The sequence below is a fragment of the Scyliorhinus torazame genome, chromosome 18 (assembly GCF_047496885.1).
Source record: "Scyliorhinus torazame isolate Kashiwa2021f chromosome 18, sScyTor2.1, whole genome shotgun sequence".
Lineage (NCBI taxonomy): Eukaryota > Metazoa > Chordata > Chondrichthyes > Carcharhiniformes > Scyliorhinidae > Scyliorhinus > Scyliorhinus torazame.
The window spans coordinates 10,840,360-10,860,231 of NC_092724.1; the positions used below are offsets into that span (position 1 = coordinate 10,840,360).

General features: G+C 42.6%; 1 protein-coding gene across 5 annotated transcripts in view; it reads right to left on the minus strand.

Moving 5' to 3' along the window:
• Positions 1–9,297: 9,297 nt before the first annotated feature.
• Positions 9,298–19,872, minus strand: part of LOC140394943 (PWWP domain-containing DNA repair factor 3B-like) — an 82,041-nt gene continuing 71,466 nt past the window's right edge. For all 5 annotated transcript variants that reach the window (XM_072482154.1, XM_072482155.1, XM_072482153.1 and 2 more), the window contains exons 11-14: positions 18,569–18,619; positions 15,254–15,702; positions 12,848–12,936; positions 9,298–10,718 (exon numbers count right to left, since the gene is read on the minus strand). In XM_072482154.1, coding sequence (XP_072338255.1) covers positions 10,634–10,718; positions 12,848–12,936; positions 15,254–15,702; positions 18,569–18,619 — 674 coding nt within the window. In that variant the 3' untranslated portion in view covers positions 9,298–10,633. The remainder of the gene's footprint in view (positions 10,719–12,847; positions 12,937–15,253; positions 15,703–18,568; positions 18,620–19,872) is intronic.

Genomic DNA, 19,872 nt, shown 5'->3' on the forward strand with positions numbered 1-19,872 from the left:
GGCGAGAATTTTATAATCCACATTCAACAGAGAAATGGGGCGCCAATTTCGATTTTCTTCCCTATCCCCTTCTACTTGTAGATGAGGGTGATGATGTCTTTCCTCATAGATTCTGGCATGCTGCCGTCCAGAAGCATACTCTCGTACACTTCCAGCAGGTCTGTGCCCATCCAGTCCCACAGAGCCGAATACAACTCAACCGGTAAGCCGTCGCTTCCGGGAGTTTTACTCATCTCAAAGGACCTGACGGCCTTTGTCAGCTCTTCCAGAGTTAGCGGTTTGTCCAGGTTTTCCCGCTCGCTGTCGCCTAAGACCTCCGTGATAGACGACAGAAAGGTCTGGGAAACAGTGCTATCTGTTGGCTTCAGGTCATACAGTCCGGCATAAAAGGATTTGCTGATCCTCAGGATGTCAGACTGCGATGACTTTACAGAGCCATCTTCTTCCTTCAGGCTGCTGATCACAGAGGTCTCTCTGTGCACCTTTTGGAAGAAGAAGCGTGAGCACTTTTCATCCTGCTCCATGGAGCGGACTCTGGAACGGAAGATAACCTTGGAGGCCTCCGAGGTGTAGAGCGAGGCTTGCTGGCTCTTCACCCCTTGGAGATCCTCCTTGACATCAACCCCCATCGACTGCAGCTGGAGCAAATTTTGCATACATTTCTGGAGCCTGGACATGGCCCCTCGTCTCTCTCTCACCTTTTGAATGCCTTTGAGGATGAAAAACCTTTTGATGTTCCCCTTTGATTGCTTCCCACCAGAGATGTGGAGACTCAAAGAGGGGTTTCACGGTTCTCCAACCTTTGTAATCTCTTTTAAGTTCCTCGCGGTTCTCTGGAGTCAACAGTTTTACATTCAGCTTCCATGTCCCCCTGCCCGCCCCCTGGTTTTCCTGCAGGTGGCAGTCAGCCAGTAAGAGGCAGTGAATTTTATAAAAATTCAGCTCAACTTTATTGCTTTTGTCTCTGTTCCTCTATTTATGAAGCCAAGGATCCTAGTTGCCCTTTTAGCAGCCTTCCCAATTTGGCCCGCTGCAGCCCATGTGCACACAGTCTTTTGTTCCTACAACTATTTTAATTGTTCATTGCTTTGCCCAATTTATCCCACCAAAGTCAATCATTTTACACTTCTCTGCATTAGATTATAGAATTTACAGTGCAGAAGGAGGCCATTCGGCCCATCGGGTCTGCACGGGCTCTTGGAAAGAGCATCCCACCCAAGGTCCACACCTCCCCATAACCCACCTAACCTTTTTTGGACACTAAGGGCAATTTATCATGGCCAATCCACCTAACCTGCACATCTTTGGACTGTGGGAGGCAACCGGAGCACTCGGAGGAAACCCACGCAGACACTGGGAGAACGTGCAGACTCCGCACAGACAGTGACCCAAGCCAGGAATCGAACCTGGGACCCTGGCGCTGTGAAGCAACAGTGCTAACCACTGTTTTACCGTGCCGCCCTTAAATTCCATCCGCCATCTGTCTATCCATTACATCAGTCTATGTCCTTCTAATACCTGCCACCATGCTCTTCACTGTTGAGTTTTGTGCCATAGGAAATAGGAACAGGAGGAGACCATTTAGCCCCTTTGCCTATTCCACCACTGATTGAGATTTACGCTGATAAGGAAATATGAGCAGGAGGCCATTTAATCCTTCGAGCCTGCTCCACTATTCAATACCATCACAGCTGCTCCTCCACCACAACGCCATACTCCAGCGCTCTCCTCATTCCTCTTGACACCTTCTGAATCTAGAAATGTATCTATTTCCTTCTTAAATATATTCAGCAATTTAGCCTGCACAGCGTTCTGTGAAATTCTCCAGGTTCATCTTCCTGCGAGTGAAGAAGTTTCTCCTAATCTCAGTCGTATAGGGCCTACCCTATATCCTGAGGCTATGACCCCAGTTCTATGCAGACCAAACGGTCACGTGATTCCTTGATTGTGCGACTACAAAAGATGTCATGATTTCGGAGTGTGTGCAGAGCACAAGTGTTAAAGCAGCTGCTAAGTTAGTGAATAAACTATTCTTGAGTATAAGTCCTTCTCTGTGATTCAGATAGAATTTACCCTGCAATTTGAGAGGGAGAAGCTGGAATGAGATGTAACGGCCTTACAACTAAATAAAGGTAACTACAAAGACATGAGGGAGGAGCTGGCCAGAGTTGATTGGAAGGGGAACCTAGCAGGGAAGACAGTGGAAAAGCAATGGCAGAGGTTTCTGGGTGTTATTCGGGAGGCACAACAGAAATTCATCCCAAGGAGGAGGAAACATGCGAGGACGAGGCATCCATGGCTGACAAAGGAAGTCAGGTACAGCACAAAAGCAAGATAAAAAGCGTACAAGGTGGCGAGGATTAGTGGGAAGCCAGATGATTGGGAAGCCTTTAAAAGCGAGCAGAGGAGCCGGCGTGGTGGTGCAGTGGTTTCGCCCCCACAACCCAAAGCTGTGCAAGGTAGGTGGATTGAACACACTAAATTGCCCCTGAATTGGAAAAAAATGAATTGGGTACACAATTTTTTTTTTTTTAAATTAAAAAAATTAGCATGGCCAATCCACCTACCCTGCACATCTTTTTGGCTGTGGGGGCGAAACCCATGCAAACACAGGGAGAATGTGCAAACTCCACACAGACAGTGACCCAGAGCTGGGATCGTACCTGGGACCTCAAGTCTTTACACAGGGGGTAGTGTGTGCCTGGAACTCGCTGCTGGAGGTGGTGGTGGAAGCAGGGACGATAGTGGTATTTAAGGGGCATCTTGACACATACATGAATAGGATGGGAATAGAGGGATACAGACCCAGGAAGTGTAGAAGATATTAGTTTAGAGGGCAGCATGGTCGGCACAGGCTTGGAGGGCCGATTAGCCTGTTCCTGTGCTGTACATTTATTTGTTCTTTGAATCCCGGCCCTGGGTCACCGCCCGTGTGGAGCTTGCACATTCTCCCCATGTCCGTGTGGGTTGCACCCCCACAACCCCAAGATGTGCAGGGTAGGTGGATTGGCCACGCTAAATTGCCCCTTAATTGGGGAAAAAAATTGGATACACTAAATTTATTAAAAAAGTATATATTGGATTTGATTTATTGTCACATATATTAGTATATAGCGAAAAGTATTGTTTCTTGCATGCTGTACAGACAATGCATACCGTACATAGGGAAGGAAGGATAGGCAGCAGAATATAATGTTACAGTTATAACAATAGTAAAAGATAGAATTAGAGAGTATGCTGGGCACAGCTTGCAAGAAGTCGCCTCCCTCCGGCGCCATCTTGGAAATCTCTGTGAATAGCTGGGGTCCTAGCACTAATCCTTGCGGTATCCCTACTGCCTGCCAATTTTAAAAAGACCCGTTAATTCCTACTCTTTATTTCCTCTCTGCCAACCTGTTTCTACTCATCTTAATGCGCTTCCTCCAATCCCATGCGCTTTAATTTTACACGCTAATCTTTTATGCGAGGCTTTGTCAAAAGCCTTCTGAAAGTCCAAATATACCACATCCACTGGCTCCCCATCAATTCTACTAGTTACATTCTAAAATAATTTCAGTAGGTTTGTCAAGCATGATTTCCCCTTCATAAACCCATGCTGTCTCGGTCCAATTCTGCCACGGTTTTCGAAGTGCTGTGCTGCCAAAATCTTTGATAATGGATTCTAGGATTTTCCCCACTGACGTCAGGCTTACTGGTTTACGATTCCCTGCTTTCTCTAGACCTCCATTTTTAAATAGTGGAGTTACATTAGCCACCCTCCAATTCAGCAGGACCTGTGCCACAGTCTATAGAATTCTGGAAGATGACCACCAATGCATCCACTATTTCTGGAGCCACCTTCTTCAGTACCCTGGGATGTAAGGCAGGGAATGGAGCATTTATATGACCAAGGAGAGTTCAGTGTTAGCATGCAGCATTTGGTGAAAGAGTAAGGAAAATACAGGACCCAATCTTCAGAATGTCCTTTCATAAAATTACCTTGATTGGTCCCATTTTTGTCAATTAATGAAGGCAATAATGAGGGACATGAGTTTGAAAGTGCACAAAATTACTGAGCCTAAAACTAGTATGCATTGTTAATGTGGAAGGAGCTGATGGTCTTCTGTAACTAATTTGTTCATATAGTAATATCAATATATCTAACAAAAGCAGTGTCGCTCAAATTGTGTGACTGTTTTCAACCAAGTTCCCAGTGAGGTTTCTACGTGACAATTGGATGCCAGTAGGGAAAGGTTAGTTGTTGCCATGGAATCCCTCAATGAAAACATTATTAGATTAAATCCCATTCAAAAGTCTTTCACTCCTATGTCCTATTGCAACAATTAGCAGCAGTCTTACTAGAAAATCAAGTTGGTAATGTCGGCACTCTTTCTAACCCCCAAACTGATTGGCACCAAGCTTAGGACAACGTTGTTTTGCTGTCCTACTCCGATATACAGAACTCCTATACTTTCTCTAGCTAGTAAAAGGAGTTGTTATTGAGTACGAAATGCAAAGAACAAAACTTTTATTTACTACCCTTAAGTAAGCCTCTTGGAAACTGGAAACATCCATCAACATGATGTAGATTTCAGAGGGTGGCACTGCTGCCTCACGGTGCAGAGGACCTGGGTTTGATCCTGTCCCTGGGTCACTGTCCGTGTGGAGTTTGTACATTCTCCCCGTGTCTGCGTGGGTCTCACCCTCACAACCCAAAGATGCGAGGGTAGGTGGATTGGCCACGCTAAATTGTCCCTTAATTGGAAAAAAAAGAATTAGGCATTTAAAAAAAAAAATTTAGAGTACCCAACTCAATACATTAGAGTATGAAAAATAAGTATTCTGGTTTCCAAGACTAAAGTCTCGTCCCCAGTCTGTCATCAGGTTAATTCCACTGTTTTTATTTTGTTTTTCATTCCCTTCCTCTTAAATCATAATAGAACATTGTAAACACACAGAAAGGGCAGCACGGTGGCACAGTGAATTAGCACTGTGGCCTCACGGTGCCAAGGTCCCAGGTTCGATCCCAGCTCTGGGTCACTGTCTGTGTGGACCTTGCACATTCTCCCCATGTTTGTGTGGGTTTCACCCCCACAGCCAAAAAGATGTGCAGGGTAGGTGGATTGGCTATGCTAAATTTTATTTAAAAAATTTTTTTTTTTTTTTTTTAGTGTACCCAATTCATTTTTTTCCAATTAAGGGGCAATTTAGTGTGTTCAATCCACCTACCCTGCACATCTTTGGGTTGTGGGGGCGAAACCCACACAAACACTGGGACTGTGCAAACTGCACACAGACAGTGACTCAGAGCTGGGATCGAACCTGGGGCCTCAGCGCAGTGAGGCAGCAGGGCTAACCCACTGTGCCACCGTACTGCCCTGGCCACGCTAAATTGCCCCTTAATTGGAAAAAAAATGAATTGGGTACTCTAAATTTTTATATTAAAAAAAAGTAATAGCATAGAAAAATATCTTTGAACATGAAGCTGGGACTGAAATAGTAAATTGCACAGAAAGTTCCTAAATTCGTGTGGTGTAGCAATATATTAACTTCTGACTTTGTGCAATGTGCATCCAATCCAGCCAGATGAGAAAGTATTTTATTTCCATTACTAACCATTTTAAAGAGTCAACTTGGCCATATAATCTCAAGAACTGGGTCTCTAAACCTTGCCGTTCCTTTTCTCTCTCTGCCTGTACCAGAAATGTTTGTGTCCAGCTGGTGGTCATTTGGCCCCTCGTCTCTACACTGGCTCTCTGAATGATTGTAATTAGTAACATTCCCACATATTCTCCTTCAACGCCTCCACCACAAACTCCGTTCCAACCCTAACTATTCACTGCAAAAAACTGTTTCCCCTCCACACTTTTGCTTCTTTTACCAATTACTTTAACCATGTGCCCTCTTACAGAATTTACAGTGCAGGAGGCCATTCAGCCCATCGAGTCTGGGAACCATTTCTCCCCATCTACTTTGTCCAGACACCATGATTTTTGAATGCCTCAATCAAATCTAATGTCTACCTTCTTATCTCCAAGGCAAACAGTCCTAACTTCTTCAAACTATCTTCAGAACTGAAGTTCTGCATGCCTGGAATTATTCTCGAGAACCTCTTCTGTATCCTCTCAAACGACTTCATATTCTTCCCAAGATGTGGCACCCAGAATGGGATGCAATATTTCAGCCCAGGCCAAATTAGTGTAAGTTCAACAAAACGTCCCTACTCTCATACTCGAGGACCTGATTAATAAAACCCAGGACACTGTATACTTCTATCAACCGGTCTCTCAATCTATCCTGCCACCTTCAGTATGGACATAGGCCCATCTTCTCTTCCAACCCCTTTAGATCTGCACCTTTTATTTTATATTGTCTGCTCAATTTCTTCCTACCAAAATGAATCACCTCCCACTTCTCTGCATTGATCATCTGCTGCCTGTCTGCCCATTGCACCTATTGTCTGTATCCCTTTGAAGTTCTACATTATCCACCTCACAGTTCACAATGCTTCCAACTTTTGTATCATCTGCAAGCTTAGAAATTGTGTCCTGTACACCAAAGTCTAAGTCATCAAGAAAAGCAAATGTCTCAATACGGACTCCTGGGGAACTCAAGCACAGACCTTCCCCCAACAGGAAACAAACATCCACTAACCACTGCAGTGATATGCCTGTGCAGTCTTGTTTATGGCTGCCTATCAAGATATAGAGTTAGTGATGCGACCTCCAACCAGCTGGTGGCGATAGAGATCTGCCATGTGACTTGAGCCACCCACCAGTTGGTAGTAAGACGTACAAGAGGACAGTCGCACTAGAGTAGCTCCAGGAGAATTCACTGAATTAATGTAGTAGCCATTGTCTGTACTATAGTTTGTTATTTTTCCATGTGTTTATTAATAAATCATCTTTCTAGTTAAAGAACCAGATGTTCTGTGTACATCATTACCGCGGTCATAACACAAAACACAACAACCACTATCCTCTGTTTCCTGTCTTTCAGCCATTCCGTATCCATGCTGCCACTGTCCCTTTTATTCCACAAGCTGTAACAGGCATTTTCAAAGTGGGGGTCACGGGCGGGTATCGAGAGGGTCGAGGAGCCGTCCATTGCTGCATTCATGGGAATTCATTCGCAACAGCCGGCTTTTAACAGCCGGCTGCGAGAGGCTTTTAAATTGCGGCTGCGACCAGCTACAAAATGCAGGTGCACTGCGCATGCTGCCTGCGAGTATTGGGACTAGAACCCGGGGTTGAAGTGCGATTGCGGCTGACTGCGTGGTGATCACCGATGATGAACAAGGCTATGACCTTGATCTGTTTTGCATCCCTAAACATTACTCAGGTGATCTGGGGAGAGTTTATATTCCTAATGGTTTAATCATGGACAGAACTGAACATTTGGCAAGGGATATAATGAAAGCCATGGGAAATCATCACATCGTCGCCCTCTGTGTACTGAAGGGTGGTCATAAGTTTTTTGCTGACTATTTAGACTACATTAAAGCATTGAAACAAAACAGTGACCAGTCAATCCCAATGATGGTGGACTTCATCCGCTTGAAGAGTTACTGTAATGATCTTTCAACAGGGGAGCTACTCAGAGTTTACCAACTGAGGTACGAAATCCACGCTTCCCTCCTCGAGAAATTGTTATCTCTGGCTGATTTGTTCGCTGATGAAACTTGGATGCTAACTATGTCTTACCTTGCAGACATCTTTTCAATTCTAAATGAACTGAACCTCAAATTGCAAGGGAAGGATGATGATTGCTTTCGGCAGTGAAAAAATCTCAGCTTTCCAAAACTCACTGAAAGTTCGACAATTACGAGTGCAAAGCCAAAATTACTACATGTTCACCACACTACTACAACACATCGAAGAAAATAGCATTAGTAAGGAAACAGTAAATGGACTGGCAAGCCTGACTCCAAATAAAGCTGACTGAACTTCTGCACCTCAGCTTTGACAGCACATAAAAAATATGGCATAAGTCAATGAAACTGTCGGCATTCTGGAGTAGCATCTTCGAGGCGTATCCGGAGCGGAGTAAAACAAACATTTTATTGCTTTTGTCCTTCACAACGAACTACATCTGCAAGATTGGATTTTCCGTCCTCACAAAGATGGAGATGGCACAAAGGAATCAGCTGAGTCCTGAACCCGATATGTGCATAGCCCCCTCCTGTGAACCTGATTGGAGTGAGATCATGAGGACCAAGCAGGCTCACCTCTCGCATTAGAGGTAAGAGAAAATAGTGGGTTGCGAAGGTCGTCCGGCGTGGGACGCGAAGGTCGTCCGGCGTGGGACGCCATGGTCATCTGGCGTGGGACGCCATGGTCGGCTGATTGGTAAAAATGTGTCCCCGGAAAAAAAGTTGGCAAAACACGGCTATAACATTGCTCAAAGTCTGCTAGGCACTGTATCAAATGCCTTTTGAAAACCCATGTACACATCAACAGTATTACCCTCATCAACCCTCATTTATCTCCTCAAAAAAAAAGTTAGTCAAACATGATTTTCCCTAAAGAAATCCATGTTGTCTTGACTTAATTAACCCGCATCTATTAATTTTGTATCTAATTATTGCTTCTAGAAGTTTCCCACCACCAAAGTCAAACTGACTGGCTTGTAGTTGCTGGGCTTATCCTTACACTCTTTGTTGAACAAGGGTGTTCAAAAATGTTTGCAATTCTCCAGCCTTCTGGGACCACTCCTGAATTTCAGGAATACTGAAAAATTCTGGCTAGTTTTGCTGCAATTTCCACTCCCTTCCTTCAGTGTCCTTGGGATCATCTCATCCAGTCCTGGAGCCTCATCAACTTTAATAACAGATAAACTATCCAAGACCTTTTTAACTTTAATCCTCCCAAGACCTTTTTAACTTTAATAAGAGACATCTGGTGTCTTAATTACCTTACCTTTTGCGAAGGCCTGGGTAGCAAGTTCATCCTTCGTAAAGCCAAGTGCAAAGTATTTATTTGGTACCTAAGCTATGCCACCGCCTCAATGTATAAATCCAATTTTTGGTCCCGAATCGATCCTACTTCTCCTTTTACCACCCTTTCACCATTTATATCCCTTCAAAATTCATGTTTAAAACTATTTATCTGAACAAAAGCGCAGTCAGTTCTCAATCTCACCCTTCGTACACATCAGTTGATCACTTATCTAGTTAATTTATTTCCTGTCTACTTCTCTGGCAGATTACACCCAATGGTATTTTACATTAAAGTGCTGTATTAATGCAAACGGTGATGCAAAAATCTTCATCTTAACTAAGAAACCCATTAAAGGATTTTTTAAAAAGCAGTCCCTGCATAGAATGAAATTCTCTTTTAATATATAGTGTGGGGCAGAAGGATTAAATAAGGGTTCGTCAACATTCTGAATTTATACATTCCACAAAATGTTCATGCATATACTCACTAAATGAATGTAACTAATTTACAATATTAGGCAAGCATGAAACTGAGTTACTCATTTCATAAGCAGGTAAAATACTGCCATCAATTGCATTTCCTTATAAAATCCAAATTTACATCAAGCCAAATGCAGAATATGGTCAACTCAAAACGCACGCTCGTGATTTTCTTTGAAACACATTATCCCTTGACTGATCCAGGCATTGGTATGAACTGTAAAATCAGAAAGCTTGCTTGGCTTTCAAAAAAAAAAAACCAATAGCTCCAGAATTTCTTTACAAACATTTGAAAATAAAGATCGTCACAGCTTAAAGTTAAGGCTGCAGAATCAGACCAGCTGCTGTGGCATGGCTAAATCAAAGTATCTACCTTACAGCGTCTGCACAATGGAATTTCTAAGCAGCCCAAAGAAAGAGTTCTGAATGTCCCGTTTCCTGCAGCTAACACATAATACAACCACTATTATGATCATCTCACTAAATTTACTAAACGTAAACTAAATGTTACTAAATTTACCAGCTCAGTCTAACTTGCAGCCTTAAGCTGAAGCCATGCTAAACTTGGATAGTAATTAACACTATATGCAAGAAATAACTTTTTTTTTTTGAAAAGTTACTCAAATGCTTAATTTTTAATTACATTTTATACCATAAATATTATGCCAGCTCTATTAACAAGAATTTATGAAGGTTAAATCACCAATCTGGACCTAAAGTAACAAAAATGGGCAAAAGCCTCCAAATGTATGTGATTTTCATTGATGGCACATTCGACCGTGCAATCTGGTGGTAACATCAGTGAAGCCAAATGCCATTATTCCCGCACTTGGGAGGTGAAATATTGATGTCATATCACAAAACCAATTACCATTCAAAACAAAAATCAGGAAATGGGCACAAATACTCTGCATTTGAGAATAGCCACAATAAGTAGGATATCAATTTTAACTTTGCTTGCCAAAACACCAAGCCTTTGTGAAATGATATGGTTCATCACCTTAAAAGTAAAAAAAAAACCCCAAGCTCAAGCACCTGAGTCTTAAGCAGTTACTAAGCTTCCCCAGAAGGGATATTTACATGCTATTAACTTCCAAGTTAACTGTACACCCTTGGCTTCAACATTTCATAAGAAACATTTAAATTCTTGCTATCAAAAATGATATTACTTTGTTGCACAAAAATATGGTTTTCATTCAATTTTATATACACATCCTTCATTTCAAGACAAAAGCTTTAGTCTGTGGATTCCTCCTTTTTCAAGAGCTTCTGTTTCAGTTTCATCTCTTTCTCGATCTCCTTGTTAAAATGTTCGACTTCCCTGCAAAATATTTTCAAGCCCATAACGTTACTTTCATTTGAGATTGCCCACCTGGGAAAACCTGAAATAAATGTCATCGTCACCACTAGTCTTAGCGTTTCGGCATTAACATGTCGCAGCCGGCAAAATAAAAAGATGGACTCAGTAAATGGAACAGTTGCGCAGCTCAGTTTCTTGTTGGATTGAAACACCGTGCTTTGCAACCACCACCATTATCAATGCCAGACAGTTAAGCACCAGTGCTTCACCCCCAGGTTACACAGCTCAACTCTCGGAAGAACTCTTTCTTAGGTTTAGAAGTCCCATAATTCAACTGCTGGGTGCCTTTTTCAGTCAGTTTAGAATGTAATAATTTTTCCCTTTCACTTAATTTTCCACTTAGTTTCAGCGTAGAAATTAATTAGCCCATACTCTTTAAAGTTGATCTGTCAAGGGAGAGATAACAATATATTTTTTTTAGCACTGGTTAATACAGTCACTCCTAAAGACACATCAAAATATTGCAGATGCACGAAAGATTTTTATATTTAAGAGATAACCATACAGTCCATGCATGGCACTGAAGGAACTTGATATATTTCCCCCAAATATTAGAACCAAACTAGATAATAAACATCCAGTAACAACCATGCAGATCAGGAAGGTCTCCTGTCCCATTTATGGAAAGGAGGCACATCAACAAAACCAGGCAGGGCGTGCACATGCGCGGATGCCGGCAAAGAACTAAATAACTGCAAAGACCCCCACCTGTCATCAAACATCCTGCCAATGCTCATTGCTCAGGTATTCACACAAAGTGCACCAACTGGGCAGCACAGTCGAGCAGCATTTTCTATAACAGTTTACAGTGCAGGAGGCCATTCAGCCATCGAGTTTGCACCAGCCCTTGGATGGAGCACCCTACTTAAGCCCACGCCTCTACCCTATCCCCGTAACACCACCTAACCATTTTGGTCACTAAGGGGCAATTTATCATGGCCAATCCACCTAACCTGCACATCTTTGGACTGTGGGAGTAAATGGGAGCACTGGGAATCCCATGGACACACGGGGAGAAAGTGCAAACTCCACAGTCACCCGAGGCCTGAATTGAACCCGGGTTCCTGGAGCCACCATGATGGTAGAGTGGTTAGCATTACCGACTCACACGCCAGGGACCCGGGAACGATTCTGGTCTTGGGTGCCTGTCTGCGTGAATTTTAAATGGTCTCCCAGATGCTCTGGTTTCCTCCCACAGTCCAAAGATCTGCAGGTTAGGTGGGGGACATGTTGAATACGCGGGTCATGGAAATAGGGCAGAGAATGGGCCTAGGTAGTGCGCTCTTTTGCAGGGTAGGTGCAGATTATGGTCCAAATTACCTTCGTCTGCACTGTAGAGATTCTATGGATTAGGGAGGGAGAAAATGGAGACAAATACAGTGGGATGCCTTCCATATGCATATTTTAAAAAATTACAATAAAGGAAATATTATAGAGCTCACAATGGTTTCTCTGGTATGAAGAGACATGCGAGACACAAAATTTCATGAATTCATCATGCTGTTTTAGTTTTCTGTACTAATTATTGAATGATTTTTAACAAATGTAATATTCAGAATTTTTGGAACACGGAGTTTAGGTGCCAAAAGTCAGACTCGGGTAAATCTATGGTTCAAAATTATTTTCAGAGGCACCATTACTTACTTAACAGAACGTGATGCCATTATTCCATTTTATAAATGACTGGCTAATCCCAACTGATTTCACAGAATGCACAGTGCAGAAGGCCAATCTGCCCCTCGAGTCTGCGCTGTCCCTCTGAAAGAGCCCACTTGGGCCCATGCCCCCGCCCTATCCCTGCAACCCCACCTAACCTTTGGACATTGAGGGGCAATTTATGGCCAATCCACCTAACCTGCACACTGTGGGAGGAAACCAGAGCACCTGGAGGAAACACAAGCTGACATGGGGAGAATGTGCAAACTCCACACAGAGTCACCCGAGGTCGGAATCAAACTCCTGCCCTGGCACTGTGAGACAGCAGCGCTAACCACAGTGCCACCAGTATCCAGTTTGGGCAGCTTTAAGCCTTTTTGCAATAATTAATGTGTAACAATTGAACATGTTAGGATGCCACAGACAATCCCCACCTTTCACTGTGAAGAGGGCCTTTCATGTATTTTTCTTCTGCTTTCTGGACACTCATTTGTTCAACCTCGGCAATTGCACAGATAATGGCCTACAGTGCAAGAGAAACAAAGTTTCTTTAGTTGTATTAAGTACAGTACAAGAATGCAACCAAGGTCAAAAACATCGGGATTTTGGTGCAAGAGAAGCAATGGAATATTCCAGTATCTAAACCACACAAAGATTTGATGTGTTGATTTAGGTAAGCTTGGGAGATGGTAGTACAGGCATTACAGTGGGCCTCTGTACTTGCGCTGTACCGAAAACAGAAAATGGTAGAAACACTCAGTAGGTCAGGCAGCACTTGTGGGGACAGAAATAGACTTAACATTTCAGGCCGATGACCTTTCATTAGAACCATTTTCCTCTGACATTAAAAAGAATCGATGTGGGTCAGAGGGAAATGAAGGGGAAGCTCGATCTGAAAGTGGGCTAGCACCCATTGAGTTTTTGGAGCTTGCAATCCTTTATATCTGAAAGGCCGAGTAAAAGGTTTCGGGTGAGAAAAGGGACAAAATGAAATGGTGGAGCAGGTCAGCTCCGAGATAACATGAGATGTAGAGAGGTCAAGAGTACTGGGCGTGGATCTCGGTGTGGCAAGAACACTAGTTTGAGGAACAATGAATGTCTCAGATATACCTGTATGCTTCCAAAAAATTGAAAGGTGGAATTTCAGTTGGAATCCATGTGGAACGAGTTGGAACTGGTGACAGTTGCGGAGGGAAGGTATGGATCGGAGTTTTTGTGGATGCCTGATAAAATACTAGAAGGAGAACAGAAAGTACTAAGAGTGACAAATGTAAATCCTGGAGAGATGAACAGCACTTCTTCAACTGAAACATTCCTGGAAAGTGGTGGCAGTGAATTAAACATGAATACAAAAGGTAAAATCTGCAGATGTGAATATCTGAAGAAAGAACAGAGCATGCTGGATATGCTGAGCAGGTCTGGCAGCATCTGTGGAGGCAGGAACAGTTTCCATTTCAGGTTGATGAGCTTACATTAGAACTGGCCTGAAATTGATCCGAAACATTAATTCTGTTTCTCTCGCCACAGATGCTGCCAGACCGGCTGAAAATTTCCAGCTTTGCGTCTTTTTATTTCCAGATTACCGGCATCTGCAACATTTTGCTTCTGTATTTATGTTATTGTAGGGGTGAGGGAAGGGGAGAATTAAATCAGTCAGGGCTCTTGCTTCCGGTGGTGAAGGAAACATATGTATAGAGTGTCTGGGGGCGGGTGTGGAAAGTACAAAAAGATGATCAAGTTTCAAATTGCATTATGCTCTACACACAACATTAATTTCAGATTGCTTATAATTATTTGGAAACAAAAAAAAAAAAAAAGGAGGGAAAACAACACTCCTATTTTTGTCTTCTAAAATTGGGGTGCATTGAGATCATGAAAGACATCCCTTTTTCCTTTATTAGTTGAAGGTAGTTTTTACTGACATGATCGCTGTCATAACAGCTGCCAATCCAACCACCACCATGCTATGTTATAGGATTTAAAACTTCACTCTTGTTGAGGATGATGGATAGCCAAAATACCAAACGCACTGCATTACCTACATCAGAGTGAAAAACGTTATACTTCTGCAAAATGTCAGTAGGCTAAAGTTAAATACAGACTTTTACAAGTTCCTGTTCTGTTTCTAAAAAAAAATATTTCAGTCAATAAGTGAATCTTTCTCTGGATATTTGCAGAAAGAGTGGGAACGGCAACAACTTTTCATCCTTTCCTAGCACAGGAAGGGAAGTCATCTACTCAAGGCTGTTTTACCATTCAATTAGATCACGCTCATCTATAACTCAACTCCATCTCGCTGTCTTTGTTCCATTTCCCTAGATGCCTTTACCCATTAAGAATCTGTTGATCTCAGTCCAAGGTTCCAATTGACTCCTGGCATCCACAGTCTTTGAGAAGCTATTCCAGATTGGCACGCCAGATTTGCTTTTTGATTTGACCACCGTATGTCCTAACTAATTTTAAGATTATGCCCTCTAGTTTTGGGTTCCTCAAAGAGGGAGGTTTCTATATATCCACCCTATTGAATCTTTTTATTAATTTCAATTACGTTCTCCGTGAAAACTCAAGGAAATACAAGCCAAGATCATGCAACCTTGCACAAAGTCAGAATATCATTTCTGGTGAAGTGCTGAAACCAACTAGAGAACTCCAAGTTTAACTAACTCAGTGGAGATACAAAAATATCTTTTTCCATTTTCTAGTCTAATTGATTTGGTATTTTACTAGGCACAGGGAATGTAATTTTACTTTACTTTCAATCACATATTGCAGTTCGTCAAACCATTTATATATTCATAGATTTCATAGAATTTACAGTGCAGAATTCCATCAGAACTCACCTCTGGCAAGAGGACATCCAAGATAAACCTAGACCTCTCATAGTCTTCCAAGAGCTTTGTGCTCACGCTCATTTCACAAACAGTTTTTAAGTAGTTAACCACTTGGTCCACCTGCCAGTCATCTTCAAGGTATGTGTCAATGACACTAGAGTTGCGAATACGGGTTTGGAACACCTCAAGCCACCTGGAGTGCTTCAGTCCCTTAATTATAGCCTGAAGGTGCCTCTCCGCACCCCTTGCCTTGACAATGAATTGCACAAGTTTTTCATTGGCTCGATCCCTGGCAGCTTTCTTCCTGTCAGGGAGCAGTTTTTTGGTAGGCTGTTGTCGAGTTGGTGTAATGTCATATTCAGAATCAGTAAGCCCTTCTTCTACTTGATTGGCAATTGAAGTGTACGGGAAAGTCATTAGTGAGGGATCTTGTGCAAATGATTTTCGCACTGGGATGCCTGCAGATGAAAAGAAAATTGAATTTGAATAATTATGGGCATATGTTGTACAATTAAGGGCTGTCACTTTTAAGCTTCCTTTTCTAGCTTTGTGACAGACTCATCATCCTGATCCTGCAGCTTTGCTCGCCGAGCTTTATTTCTCACTGCTGATGCCCTGAATAAAATGCCACTTGGCTATAGAGTCCACATGCAAAGCATAAAGATGTCATTATGGGTTTGTTTCAATTTATAGCAATCTCACTGGGCAGCTAATATCATAATAATAATCTTTAGTGTCCCAAGGAGGCTAACAAGTCGCCACATTCCGGCGCCTGTTCGGGTACACGGAGGGAGAATTCAGAATGTCCAAATTACCTAACAGCACGTCTTTTGGGACTTGTGGGAGGAAACCGGAAGAAACCCACACGGACACGGGGAGAAAGTGCAGACTCCACACAGACAGTGACCCAGCCAGGAATCGAACCTGGGATCCTGGCACTGTGCTAACCACTGTGCTGCCGTGCTGGTGTCAGACACACTGAACTGTTTTCCTCCATTTCCTAAGCCAGAACCATAGGTGGTGAATGGGTGTTACTCCCCAAGATGCACCCCCACCCACCAAAAAGAGAGAGTCTGTGCGGGTACCACAGAATAAAATAGGTTGGGCTATTTATATTTCCATGTGCAGCTGATAGCAGGAGATCCAAGTGTTATCAGTAACTGAACTCTACTGATCATATAAACATGCACACCCGTTAAAACTCAAGAAGCTGCAGCCTTCCACTCATGTATGGCATTTACAAGGCTTTGAATTAAAATATTTCTGAAAATCAATGATTACAAAGGATATATTATTAACTTGGAGCATCAAACAGAATTACACCAACTTCAGTTTGGGGGGTCAGCTTGAGTGACTGCCCTTCACATCGAGGTAGCATTTGACAGAGATGGAATCAAGGAGTCAATATATATCAGGGGGAAACTCTCCACTGGTTGGTGTCATAGCCAGCACAAAGAAAGATGGTTGCAGTTGTTGAAAATCAATTATCTCGATTTCAGGACATCACTGCAGGAGTTACTCAGGGTAGTGTCCTAGGCCCAACCATATTCAACTGTTTCGTCAATGGCTTCCCCTTCGTCATTAGGTAAGTGGGGATGTTCGTTGATGATTGCACAACATCCCGCACTATTTGCGACTCAGATATTGAAGCAGTCTGTGCCCAAATCCAGGCTTGTGTTGACAAGTCCCAAATAACATTTATGCCACAAAAGTGCCAGGCAATGACCATCTCCAACAAGGGAGTATTTAACCATTGCCCCATGATATTCAGTGACATTACCATTGCTGAATTCCCCATTAACATCCTGGGGGGCATCCAGGACAAAACAACCTGATTTACATCCCATTGACAAACATTCACTCACACCACAGTGGCAGCAGTGCGTACCATCTAATTAATGCACATCAGGAACTCCCAACGCTTCAACGCTCCTCAGACAGCACTGTTCAAACCCAAGGCTGCTACCATATAAAAGGGACAAGAGTGACAGGTGCATGGGACCTCAACCACCTGGAAGTTCCTTTCCAAGCCACACCTCATCCTGACTTGGAAAGTATCCTGTCGCTACTTCGCTGTTGCTAGGTCAAAATCCTCTAACTTCCCGACAGCACTATGGGCATACCTGCACCAAAGGAACTGCAGCAGTTCAAAAAGACAGCTCTACCAACTTCTCAAGGGCAATTAGGGATAGGCAGTAAATGCTGGCCTTGCCAGCCATGCCCACATTCCATGAATCAATAAAGAAAAAGTTGTTATAAAAAAAATGATGCCATCAAATAATATATCCTATCAATCTTGTAAAGAGTTTGGAACTTCCACCACCACCACTTTTGGACAGAAAATTTTTGTTCCATGAAATAACCTAATCTCCACCACCTATAGCCTAACACACAAAGTCCCCTTTTCACCCAGGAGCTTGCTGATGTTACACTCGCTCTAGCTCCCCAACTCCTTGGCTTTAAATTTCTCCCAGTTTTCAAATCTCACCATTACCTCACTGTTCCCGAAACCTTCCCCAGCCCTCCAACCCGGAGATCTTCGTGCTCATCCAATTCTGGCCTTTTGTACATTCCTTCAACCCACTATTGCCAACAGCCATCTGGAATTCCCTTCATAATCTGCCCCTCAAGAGTTTCCTTAACGACTTCCTTTTTGACCACTTTTACGGCTACCTGTCCAGACCTTTAATCTGATGTTAATTTAATTTTTCTTCCATTACCATTCTGTGAAGTATCTCAGGAGATTTTACTAATAAAGGCAAATACAAGTTAATGATAACTGAGATGAGGAAGAACTTCTTCTCTCAGAGTTGTGAACTTGTGGAATTCTCGACCACAGAAAGCTTGGTGGGGCCAGTTCGTTGGATATATTCAAGATAGTAGGAGTGGGATACTGAATTTGCACGATCCGTCATATTGAATGGTGGTGCAGGCTCAAAAGGCCGAATAGCCAACTCCTGCACCTATTTTCTATGTTTCTATGTCTCTTCTCAACAATACTCCAGCTAGTTGCAGCATCTGATCTTTACCTGGCTGACATCAGTTAGCTCAGAACAGCTGTTGCAATTATACCAGAAACCTTCTTGGTCGACGTGGATCAGAAATGGTGACTTGACGTGCAAGTCATCGGAGAAATTAAATTCACTGTTTCTTTCATACACCGTCCCCCTCGCCCCCAAAAAAGTGGCCTTTTTTTAGGCATCAATTTTATTTCATTTTTGGAACTTCACCCCAGCCCATTCAGCAATACAATTCTTAATTTGGGTCAATCAAAACAGCGGATTGAAAAATAACAAGAAATTATCTAAAATCAACTCTACTTACTTAGCTCAGCTGTACAGTACTCGACAAAGGAACCAGTAAAGGATCCACAACCTGCCAATCAACATAGATGGTTGTTCAATAGTCTAATTGAATTTAGATATTAATCAAGTCATTTAAATAAGTAAATTATCACAGATCATACAAAATGTTATCAGTGATTTGCTTTCTGTTGGTTTGAAGGAGACTAGATGTTGCTGTGCATACAGGGGTATGCTCCTCCCCACCCGCAACGCTCAAGTGCAAATAACAGTTAAGGATGACCAATTCCATAACTGAATATAGACTGCAAATGTGCTTCATATTCTAGTAAACGGTGATAAAAGAGCTGCTAGCCTTTTGCAACAGAAATCCATATTCCAGATATCAAAAATCAGTATTTTGGCAGTAAAATCGGTATTTTCATTTCAAAGAACAATCTGAAGTACAAATCTAAAACATGAATGGAAAATGTAAATCTAATGTTGTTACACAGATGTACATCATGAGTGGGTGTTTTCAAATTACGATTCAAACATTCAATAAATCTAATAATGAAAAATTCTATAATACTGCACAGAGAACAATACAGCAGCATTTAAATTCCCCATTTATGAGTTTTTAAATGATTACGGATGGATTCCTCATTCCCAGAGGGCACAATAGAACCAAACGCTACCTCGCTAACAACTACCAAACATTTTAAAATTGCACCACATCACACCATACAATTTTCAATGCTGTACAGGTCTTCGAAGATGTAGATAGTCTACATGTGTGATTGTGTAGTCGACCCTCAACGTGATTTTTAAAATCCCAATAAAGGGTTGTACTGGCACCTCGATGCGAGACCGCGCGAAGGTAACACGCATGCTCTGTAGAATGTTTATTTTGGGGGGAAATGAGAGCATAGGGCCCTCAGTCTTCCAGCCGTCGACAAGGAAACCAGTTGCTACAGCGAGCGCTGAATAGTGAAATGTTCAGGGAGGATTGCATTCACTTGTCAATTAGCTCCTCTCCTCTCAACGCGCACGCACACACAAGACCAGCCAGCCCTTTACAGGGCGCTCCCACTTAATATTTTTTTCTTCCCCCTAAAGAAACTCCTCTCACTTAAATTACTCTTCTAAAGTACGGTGTGTGGGATTTGCCCGAGGGCTGCAGTGGATTTCGTATTTCAACGCAAGAAATCATATTGCCGTATTCAAGCACATATTCCGTATGAAATGCAAAATGTGAAAAACGGAAAATCCGTGCTAGTTGGCAGCGCAGAAGATAGGAATTTTTTTTTCAGGTTTTGGAAGAGAGGGGGAACAAGTAAATGGTAA